This window comes from Cydia amplana, chromosome 23 (genome assembly GCF_948474715.1).
Source record: "Cydia amplana chromosome 23, ilCydAmpl1.1, whole genome shotgun sequence".
In the NCBI taxonomy this organism is placed as follows: domain Eukaryota; kingdom Metazoa; phylum Arthropoda; class Insecta; order Lepidoptera; family Tortricidae; genus Cydia; species Cydia amplana.
This window is the reverse complement of record NC_086091.1, coordinates 7,949,390-7,961,012: the sequence shown is the minus strand read 5'-3', so window position 1 is coordinate 7,961,012 and position 11,623 is coordinate 7,949,390. Positions and strand designations below refer to the sequence as shown.

Genomic DNA, 11,623 nt, shown 5'->3' with positions numbered 1-11,623 from the left:
GTAGCGGAACTATCAGTACTGCTACTTGACAATAGATGTAGCACCAACCGGAAAGTCTTATCTCAACAGCATAAGACTTTCCTAATAGTCTTTTTGGTACTAAAACTGATGTATGGAGTGAGCACTTTATGTATTTTTTTCTCTATGACAAAACAAAAGCTACTTCGTGAGGTTATTCCCACTAGTTACCACTAAGTTGTTACCAGTGGTAACTGCTGGGAATTTTTTTCCCACCTTTTACCACTGGTAACTACTGGGAAAAATTATTCCCAGTAGTTACCACCAACTCGGTTTGGTGGTAACTAGTGGGAATTTTTATTCCCAGTAGTTACCACCAAAATTTTGTTAGAGTTAAATACTAATAAAAACAGTATAAAATAGTATAGTATAAATATAGAGTGATTTTGAATTACCGAATAAAATCACTTAAAAATAATCTAAATGGATTATTAAATTTATCCTTGCATATATTATAGTTTTTGTACTAGTACCGGTTAAACTGTTTCAATATTTTTTCGTCACTTTTAAGGCAGTTTACTAAAACTCTAATCGACTTAATAAATATAATCTTCCTCGCGTTGTCCCGGCATTTTGCCACGGCTCATGGGAGCCTGGGGTCCGCTTGGCAACTAATCCCAGTAATTGGCGTGGGCACTAGTTTTTACGAAAGCGACTGCCATCTGACCTTCCAACCCAGAGGGTAAACTAGGCCCGTTTGGGATTAGTCCGGTTTCCTCACGATGTTTTCCTTCACCGAAAAGCGACTGGTAAATATCAAATGATATTTCGTACATAAGTTCCGAAAAACTCATTGGTACGAGCCGGGGTTCGAACCCGCGACCTCCGGATTGCAAGTCGCACTCTAATCGACTTAATAATGATTTATTAAATCACTATATTTATTTTTTTATACTGTTTTTGTTCGTATTTAACTCAAACAAAATTTTGGTGGTAACTACTGGGAATGATTTTTCCCAGTAGTTACCACTGGTAAGAACTTGGTGGTAACTAGTGGGAATAACCCCTTCGTGATGTAAAATGAAACATTATGCTTGTTAAAACATTTATTCGAATCATTGTGGCAACAATTACTTACTATCACAAACGGAACGACTACGACCTAAGACACTAAGGATATAAATCTAATGACTGTCGTAGAAAAGTGCTCTAAAGTAGAAGCCGTGTGGCCTAGGCAGGGTCTTTAATGACAACATGAACACATTATAGCCGTAACAGACTACCGCACCGTGACCTTGGTGCGGGGACAAAATAACCCTTTCTCGCTCTAACTTATAGCTGCTTCTTTAACGCATACGGCAACCACCTTACACACTATCGATACGTGCGCCGGTGCGGTGCGGTAGGTAGTAAGTTACGGCTTTTAAAATTAACCGAGTTCTAAAGCCTGCAACGCACAAGGTCTTCATGAAAATATTGTGTTCTAACAATAAGTGACACAGACTTAACCGCGTTTTAGACTACACTATTTCTCGGTTACGGTAGGGAAGAAGGGATAGGGAGAGTAAGGTACGTGGGTAAAGCCTGACTAGGAATATATGATCACGCGCCATGTTGCGGAATTTCACGGGAATACTGTACTGAACTGTCACCCTATACATGAGAATAACAGCGCCCTTTTGACAATGATCATATATTACTGGTCAGACTTTAATAAGGCCCGACAAATAGTGTAAGTAGGGCTTGCAATTCGAATATTCGAATATTCGAATTTGTCGAATATTCGACCTGTTTTGATATTCGAATATTCGGCCGCTCAGGTTTCGAATATTCGAATATTTTTTATTACTATAAAAAAATCTATGTCATCCGCTGTAGTTACAGGTTCTGTGTGTTTTACGGGTATTTACAGTGAATGAGGAACGGTAGGTACCCAAATACGAAGGAAATAATATTTTTACTATATTCCTCTCGATAGACTTCGTGAATACAGTGAAACCTAACTCAATTTAAAAGAAAACGAAATCAAAAAGTATGCTATTTTTACGGTGCGTAAGTTTTAAGTTAAAGGGTCATTCTGTTTATTCAGTACAAGCGTACGTTAAAGATCGGTTTTGCTAGGATAGCGGTGCCGTCATATAGCGGCCGTCTCCATACTAAATAATACGGCTAAATATGGATGTCATAGTATTTGTATGGAGACGGCCGCTATATGACGGCACCGCTATCGGAGGAAACCAAAGCATAAGCGAATTTTTGAAGTCTAAACCTTGCCACTTATCGCAATTCTCAAATTTAATCATACCAAACCTGCCCAACTTGGTAATCTAACCATGCACCTTTAGCTGACGAATAATCCACCCAGTACTCAACTAACTTTTTCCCTTAAATATTCCAATATTATATAATTAGCCGACCATTAGGAATAATAACTTGCCAAAACAAATAAAGTCAATAAATATTCAAAATACAATGAAATTAAAGGCCTTTTTACAGGCCTCTGAGTGATTACAAGTTAATTTAAATCGGAAAATAATTACTTATTAAAAAAAAATACATATCTTACATACCTAGGTGTTTGGATGGTTAAAGTTATATTATTTCACGCAACGACGCATTTATAATAAGTTTTATCTAGAAATATTAATTACGTCTAATTTTGGCGTTTTACTTGATTTTATAAATGTGGGCATCTTATAAATAGTAGGATGATAAAATCTCGTCAATTAAGTGGATTTCTGCCAAATATCCTTAGTTTTAGCAATATGTGAAAAAAGCTTTTGAATAAAACGATAATAAACCGATTTCTCGTTCCTTTTCTTATTTTTTATAATATTCGAATAATTATTCGAATATTCGAATACGTCGTCAGAAAAAGTCGAATATTCGAATATCTGAAAGTTTCGAATATTTGCAAGCCCTAAGTGTAAGTACTTAGTCCAAAACGCTTGCTTATGTGCACACATATATCGTGGCAAAAATGTGGGTATAATAAGGAAGGGTTCTATGCTTGACCCGTATTGGGCGTATTGCCGAAAATTGATATTATGATTAACAATTTTACTTCTAGTATGAAGTTTAACATTACCTATTTATAATATTAATCATATTTTATTGTGCGACAACAAATGTCAAAAAATTACTACTCACGACGTTGTTAAAAAAGATTTAGAAAATCTCAATACTTTATTATTTATTATACATAGAATACAAAGACAAGTGAATAGTAATACTGCTAAGTAGGTATTTTACGAACAAAACTGCCTCAGTTGATTTAAATATTACTTGGATAAGCGAGCTTATTTCCGAGGCTTATTTCGAGCGAAGACAGATTTGGCTGGAAATAGTCTATATTATTGACTTGTCTTTGTCAGAAATATTGCCATATTCAGATAAAATTGAAACTTTAAAATACCTAGTCTATTTAATACTTAGTTTGAAATCTGAATCAGCCATAACATGTTCAGTCGTATAAGATAAAACGTTCATTTAAATGTTAATATAATATTACATCAGTTTGGACAGAAATGCTTATATAAAATATAAAGGTGCGACCCACTTCGCTGGTCCATGGCGGGTTAGTGAGTCGCAATATCTTATAGTAGGTACGTAAATATACATCTACTTTTTTAGATATTTATCTAATGACTCAATCGATAAAATGCTCAGGTTTTTTTACGGGCAACATTCATCAAGATATGCGTTAGGTAGGAAAATTAGCGATGCGGCAACAGAGAAATAAATAAGTATTACTTCTGTAATTTTAACTTGAAGCTGCTTGTACCTGAATAGGTGATTAGCAAACCTCTGGTGATACTTAAAATAACGTATTTATTATAGTTTTCCATTTTGCTTACTAGATGTCGCTGTTCTCTTGAAGGTGTATGATACAGCGCGCTATATAAAAAATCTTTCACGCTGAGGTAAGTATTTTCTATAACCAGAAAATATTATTTTAAAATATAATTATAATATTTATAATTACATATGTACTTACATAAAAATGCTTTAAAAACAACAATGATACACATATTTTACACATAATACACAACCCATCACATAAAATATGGACATAAAATCTTTTAAATGGTTACACCAAAAACATTATAAAAATCTGTAAAGCTGATTTAAAATTCCTTAATTTAATATTAACCATATTTACGGCCTTTGAGTTCTGAAAACTTGGTACTGTTAGGTATATGTTATGTAAGTTATGTTCATATTGCACTTAAACTAGTACGATAGCATTATTTTTCTTAAAATCTATGAGATCAAACCACATCAACCGTGTTTTTCGCCTTCGTGGAATTTCCAGGCGATTTCAAATCCTTTTTATCAATAAATTGACTTCTTCCTTCAGCAATTCCTTCTCAAATCATCAAAATTTCGAAAGTGATTTTAAATCACTTGAATCGACTTTGCAGTCCTCAATTTGAACCCAAGTGCCTTGACATAAAGGTTATTTTATATGCTGATTGTGCTTATGGTATCTGCAGGCGCCGGAGTCACTACGGGCTGTTGTATCGCTGGGTCCAGTAAAGGAATGCTGTCAGTTGTCCTGAAATAATTAAATAATTCATTTTAGATCTGGCTTTAAAGTCGGTTTAAAAGTACTAACACACTATCGCACCGCACCGCGAACTTGGCATGGAACTTGGAGCGTCGCACCCATAAGTGAGAGCGAGAAACAGATATCTCTTTCTCGCTCTCACTTATGGGTGCGACGCTCCAAGGCATAGACTAGGAATCCTCTAGACTGAGCATAGTAACGCTACCCCCTCTGCCACTTATACGGTAGTTTTACTCCATCTTCGAGTCAATCCCGTGCCGTGATTGGTCCGTGTCTTTGAACGGACCAATCACGGCACGGGATTCGCTCACCTCGTTCCCCCGCACCCCCGTATTTTTTGCAGCATCGGTTTCATGAAATAATTGGTCTAAACTCAGTCTAGAGGATTCCTAGTCTATGCTCCAAGGTCACGGTGCGGTGCGATAGTCTGTTATCACTTTAGCCCCCTCCACACTCGTGCGCATAGTCTGGAGCCCCCTTTTAATTCAGCGCCTTCTACTATTGTTAATAATGTTACCAGTAAAGAAATTTAACTACTAATTTGGTAATATTTTTTGTACTCTAACTGTAATAATGGTCATGTACCTATTATTGTGCTATTATTATTTACAAGCTCTGCCCGCGGCTCTGTTCGTAATTTCCCCCGAGGCCTTTACATATAGTTGGTCAACCAGATCTTGACATTCTTGACAGTAGAAAAGGCGGCAAATTTGAAAAATGTAGGCGCGAAGGGATATCGTCCCATAGAAAATTTGAATTTCGCGCCTGGTTGACCATCTATAATTAGTTTTTCTCATGCTAAATTTTATATCATTCGGTAACGTTTAACAGTTGAAAAAGAACTGACGGAGTCACTTACGTATTTGTAATATTAGTAAGTACGATACTATGGATTTTACCTTGTTCTAGTCAATGTTGGTTCAGTGATGATTTCTTCGCAACAAGGTGTCGTTGTTTTGTTACGAACGATGGGTAGAGTCGTGCACAAGGTGGCCGAGAGATACACGTACTGAAAAATACAAGGTGTCAAAGTTGTATTCAATATGGGCTAGTTTGTTCAGAAATGGATAGAGTTAGACCAAGATAACTCTGCAGTGATTTTGATAGCCCACAATATGAAATTGAACAATTTTAAACGTCAAACTTCTATGAAATTATATACGCTAAAAAGAGAGCAACTAAAATTTCACCAGTTAGTTGGCAGCTGTTCATTGGTGGAGGCCGAAGTAACTGGCCAGAAAATTGCTGTAAGGGATTTTCACCAAGTATACATGTAAGATAAAAAATAAACTACCATTGTAAGTTGTTCTTCAAAGGAGCCCTAAAGCAAAGGCGTCAAAAACTACCCTTTAACTTTAATAGCAATATTGTTTGAGGGTCTTACCATAGCGACAACGAGTATCATATAAATGGTCGGCGTAGACCAGTGACCAGCGTTTTCAATGGCGACCACACCCATCACCCAGTTTATAGCGAAGAATGGCTCCAACACCAAACACAAGTTCAGGTAAGACTTGAGCTCGTTCCCTTCCGTATTCCAGCTCCATTTTAAAGACAGGTTGTCCATGCTGTAGAGAATGTTTAGGAGTCCTCTGTCTTGTAAAGCTTTTATGTATGGAGGCTGGAAATGAGACGTCAATTATTTATTGTAGATGTTAACTTTGCCTAAGACGTGTGCAATTAAATAAATCACCTTTTCTTCCACAAGCTAATGGCGTTATTCATAATCGGATACTAACTTAATCAGTTGATGATCGTCGTTTGTCCCTATCTGTCGTTATGCCATAGAGAGACAGAAACGACGATCATCAGCTGATTAACTTAGCAGACGTTTATGAATAAGGGGGTAAGACTATGTCTGCATGAAGAATCTCCCGAAATGATGTCCTATTCATGACTTCGGGGATCTACAGATAGTACAGATTATTAATCTTCAGTTTACTAGTAAGTAAAAGCACCTATATGTAACCGTAGCATGGTAATAAGAAGTATAGCAACGAATTAATGTAATCAACTAATCACCCTTACCTGATTCTCGCCGTCTAAATCTAACTCTCCATTAGAATTCCCCAGATTAACATTATACTGGCAATCATCCTCACTCATATTGTAATCTTTATCCGAAGTGTCTGTATTCTTCCGGCTGCTGCTAGGGCTGTATATGTTATCCAAAGTATCGATACTTCCGGTACTGTTTCTTTGCTCGTTCTTAGGCCAGTTCGCTAGATGATGATCTACTAATTCCTGAATCTTGGCTGTTAGCATTTCGGCTTGCTTCCTATTGACGCTTTGCAATCCAATTATGATAATGCCAGTGTTGATCAGAATCAGAATCATAGCTGGAACCATGAATCCCATGACCATCCCCTTTTCTATCGACATCCAGCAATAGTGCTTTATTTCGTAGTGTTCCATCGACAGAGCGTAGTTGAACTGAAATTAAGTATTTATTTTTAAAATGATTTATAAAGATCTTTATCTCGAACTTAAGGATGACTCACGTTAACCCGGGCAGTGTTCGGGCCGGAGCTTCTGGCGCTTCGTTTTCTATGGAAAAAATCACGTGATCACCTGTCATTTGTCATAGAAAAGTAAGCTCCGGAAGCTCTGGCCCCGACACAGCCCGGTCTAACGTGAGTCATCCTTTAATCTTATTAAGACATTATGACTTAGCTACGTAAGGCGTAAAAATGAAGTGAATTATTGATTTGCATGAAAAAAAAATACAGACAGTTTCTTGTAAATGTTTATTCCAATGTATTTAATACGAGGGGTATTCAAAATATTCTCGGTATGAGAATGAAAACAAACAAGTACGAAAAGTTTGATATTTTTATTTTTCAATATACTCCCCCCCTATGTTCATACACTTAAAAGATCGATCAATTTTTTTTTTTAATCCTGCATAAAAATATTTTTTATCTTTCGTGTAAAAATGCTCCTCCGCTGCCGCCTTCAATGCTTCATCATCGGAAAATTTATTTCCACGCAGATCCTTTTTAAGATTGGGGAACAAAAAGAAGTCGCTGGGGGCTAAGTCCGGACTATACGGTGGGTGAGTAACAGTTTCAAACCCACATTCAACAATAGCTGCCTTGGCAATATGAGCAGTATGGACGGGGGCGTTGTCATGCAGAAGCATAACACCTTTGGTTAACTTTCCTCGCCTCTTTTCTTTGATTGCATCCTTTAATTGACGTAGAATGTTAGCGTAGTACTGTCCTGTGATATTTACACCTTTTTCTTTATAATCGATCAGTAATACTCCTTCACAATCCCAAAATATCGTGGCCATGACCTTGCCAGCTGAAGGGATGACCTTGATCTTCTTGGGATGAGCTGAACCCTTAATGTGCCACTGCATGGACTCTTGTTTACTCTTTGGGTCATAATGATGAACCCAGGTTTCATCTCCAGTAACTATTCTTTGCAGCACCTCATCAGGATTTTCACCGCACAGGTCAATAAAATCGGAACAACAAGCTACACGCATGTCTTTTTGAAGCCGAGTCAGCATTCGCGGAACCCATCTTGCACTTACTTTTGACATATTAAGATGGTCATGTATAATATCATGTACGGTACCAATAGAGAGATTGGTTACTTGTGCTATAGATTTTACCTTCACTCGACCATCTTCCAATATAAGTTTTTCCACTTTATCAATATTTTCTTGTGAAGTAGCTACTACAGGCCGGCCAGGTCTAGGGTCGTCTTCAACACTCTCCCTTCCACGTTTAAACTCGCTTGACCACTTTTGAATGGTAGATAAAGAAGGAGCAGACTCACGGTAAACACAATCCATTTCCTCTTTTATGGTTTTTTGATTTTTACCCTGTTTTGTCAAGAATTTTATCACGCATCGATGTTCTAATTTAGTTAACATTGTCAATTCCCACATGATGTTCATGTTTGTTCAGCAATTGCAGAAAAACAAAAGAACATCTCGGTTCGAATTATACTTTTTTTTAATGTCAATGAATAAACCTTAGCGGCCAGTAACGAAAGAAATTTTAGAAGAGGTTGTAAGATATCAATACCGAGAATATTTTGAACGCCCCTCGTAGCTTTACTAAGCTATTAGACAGCTAAGCTATCAGTTATTATAGAACAAATATGATAAAAACATACCATGACCACAAGCGCCGGGACCCCATACGCCAGCAAGTAGATATACTTAAGCGGCAGCAGTGTGTCGCAGACGCAGTACTCCGCCACGGCGGCGGCGAGCGCCACGATCCACATCGCGCAAGACACGTGTGTGTAGTGGAGGAGGAGGGCGATGCGCTCACACTGAGATGGGGATGAGACGCCCTGGGTAAAAGATGAATGAAGAGGATAACAAATTTATTCATGACGCTTATATTACTTAAGACTATTATGAAGAAACTTATTCGAATTTAAACTGTTGTGAGACATGCTAACATTGAATAATTTTACGGTTTAGACTCACTTGTTTTAAGTCACTCGCGCGACATGTTTCGGAGAGCCTAGGTCTCCTTTCTCAAGCACTAACAGTGCGAGCAGCGTTCACGACGGCCGTGTATCGCGTACTGCGGCACGCCGCGTCGCACGCTGCGCGCGCGTCGAGAAAACCGGTTGGGGGAGATCTTCCGCTGTCATTGTAAGCGGGCATAGTGGTGTGTTTGGTAAGATACGTGAAGCGATCGAGATTGGGCGGCGCCCTAATTTCAATCGGGATAGCGGCTGGGCTGTGCCGCCAGCATGGAAGCCTGTGATTCCTCAGCAGAATACCAGTGAGTGTTGTGACAGTGTAGTGGACATAGTGAGTTCGTGCTGTGTATCGCTACAAGTGTTAGGTGACCAAAGCCCAAACACACCACTATACCCGCCTACAATTACAGCGGAAGACCTCCCCCAACCGGTTTTCTTGGCGCGCGCGCAGCGTGCGACGCGGCGTGCCGCAGTACGCGATACACGGCCGTCGTGAACGCTGCTCGCACTGTTAGTGCTTGAGAAAGGAGACCTAGGCTCTCCGAAACATGTCGTGCGAGTGACTTAAAACAAGTGAGTCTAAACCGTAAAATTATTCAAAGACACTTATTATTATAAAGCATATCACTGAAATGGTCTCCACCCAACTTGATGCCAAGTTACCTTTCGGATACCTACCTGGATGCCGGTTTTCCCTGGAGACCCATCCTAGTAAATATATATTTTTGAGAATATACAAGCAAAATGTTATGATTTCCTGTAGATAACTTGTTTAGTACTTTTTGTAGATATTCGAGTACATCCCACTGACTGCGCCAGTATCGCCTAGTTTTATTTTGAATATAAACAATTTCAAGCAGTTTGGCGATGACCCTCATATGTTCTATTACTTCTATTGTCGTCTTAGTTTTTGGTTAGACTCCGGCTACTCTAAGTTTGTGTGACAGTGTATGAGAGCGCCATACCTGGCGTCAAACATAACATGGTTGAATCCACTAAATTTGACGAGATTTCGAACGTCAAATTTGTACCAACTAAGATGCAATGTGGATTAAATTGTGGTAGTTGAGAGATATGAACTAGGGGATAAATAGAGGAAGTCTTAAGGTTATTTAAATGTTACTTACCATGACTGCCTGTATATAGATAAGCGTACAAGCCGCTAGACAGCAGCACAGGTTAATGTTGATAGGGTATAGCTTGCTGCTCTTTCTAAACTCAGCTGCGTATTCACTCCATAGCAGCCACATCACAGTGGCAGCCAGCATCAGAACCGCGATACCGCTAGTGATGAATATCTATTGAAACAATACAATATTGTTTGTTTTACAAATACAAACTTTAATTTTCAATGTGGTATGTGATGATAAATGATATGGAAGTGGCTCTAATTTAGCTTCCAAGATTTGACTTACTCTAACATATTAACTAAAAAGCCAAGTTAAATAGAAGCTTCTAAGAAATATATTTACATAAATATACATACAATACATGACAGGAATTTTCGCTATTGCAAAATAACTTACCAGTATTTTCCATTCGTTTCTCACGCCATGGCAGTTGTTGAACCCGTACAGGTATGTAACACTGTCTATGATATTATGTTCCTTGAGATCCGCATCAGCCAGGGAGTCATCTGGTAAGTCCACCTCCGAGTCCATCGCTCGGGTGTCCACCGATTTGCCTATAATGTAATAAAATTAAATATATAGAATACTCTTTATTGGCACACCTCAGTAAAAAGATACGAAAGAAAAGACTAATTGATTATTAAATGCAGACAACAGGCGGTCTTATCGCTAAAGAGCGATCTCTTCCAGACAACCTTAAAATTATTGTTGTTTGTTGACGTAAAAGGTCCAAAAATATGATAAGTAAAGTACAACAGAAAAACAAACAACTGTTGATTTAAAATTCATATGTTCCGTGAACCTGTTGCGTTCAATTTTAAAATAACATTCACCTTGATTGCTTCTGGATAAGATTTCTGGATTTGGATATAACGGAGGATTGTCGTCGTAAATGGAAGACGTAAAGTTAGATACTACTCCGCCATATTCGGAGTCGTAAGAGGTAATGTCGTAGTCCGTGCGATCTTCCCTTGGATATGATTTTCGATATTTAATTGAGACTGGCTGGAACGATCGGTAAGACGGCTGTTTCTGGTTCTTGAAAAAACTATCGTCCATACTTGATCGACGTACGTGGTGGAAGGTCCTATTTTGCTGTAGAGCTAATTAATAACAACAATAACATATTTATATTATAGATTAGATACCCTTATTCAGTCAGAAAGCCTTATAATAATACTTACCATTTGTATTACAAACAAAACATTGCTCTATAAGAGCTATTGTAAATATGAACTTAAACAGATGAGACATTTTATTTATATTTTAAATAAAATCACTTTGGATAAAAAAGTATCACTTGTTAATATGTTATTGGGTCTAACCGTAGCTAATAATGTTCTAATTTAATTCTACGTTTATCCTATGTTTATTTTTAATACAATCGATTAGGCCAAACATTTTCCGCGAAAATACAAAAATCAATACATTGCTTACGTTACATTTGACGCAACACTCGATTGTTTAGTTCACTTAAACTAAACTTTATCTGAACTAATTAACTAGTTTA

The 11,623-nt window shown here is 37.8% G+C and overlaps 1 protein-coding gene across 1 annotated transcript; it reads right to left on the bottom strand.

Moving 5' to 3' along the window:
* Positions 1–4,333: 4,333 nt before the first annotated feature.
* LOC134658810 (uncharacterized) lies at positions 4,334–11,569 on the bottom strand. Its single transcript, XM_063514474.1, has 9 exons — positions 11,298–11,569; positions 10,947–11,216; positions 10,510–10,667; positions 10,111–10,281; positions 8,660–8,842; positions 6,557–6,961; positions 5,913–6,149; positions 5,428–5,537; positions 4,334–4,516 (listed from the first exon to the last, which is right to left on the bottom strand). The coding sequence occupies exons 1-9, from the start codon at positions 11,365–11,367 to the stop codon at positions 4,423–4,425; spliced, it is 1,698 nt and encodes a 565-aa protein (XP_063370544.1). The 5' UTR covers positions 11,368–11,569; the 3' UTR covers positions 4,334–4,422.
* Positions 11,570–11,623: the final 54 nt, after the last annotated feature.

Coding starts and splice junctions, on each gene's coding strand:
- LOC134658810 (XM_063514474.1), bottom strand. CDS start 11,367: ATGTCTCATCTGTTTAAGTTCATATTTACAATAGCTCTTATAGAGCAA. Junction 10,668..10,946: donor CTTATCCAGAAGCAATCAAG/GTGAATGTTATT, acceptor ATTACATTATAG/GCAAATCGGTGGACACCCGA. Junction 5,538..5,912: donor TGATACTCGTTGTCGCTATG/GTAAGACCCTCA, acceptor TGTATTTTTCAG/TACGTGTATCTCTCGGCCAC.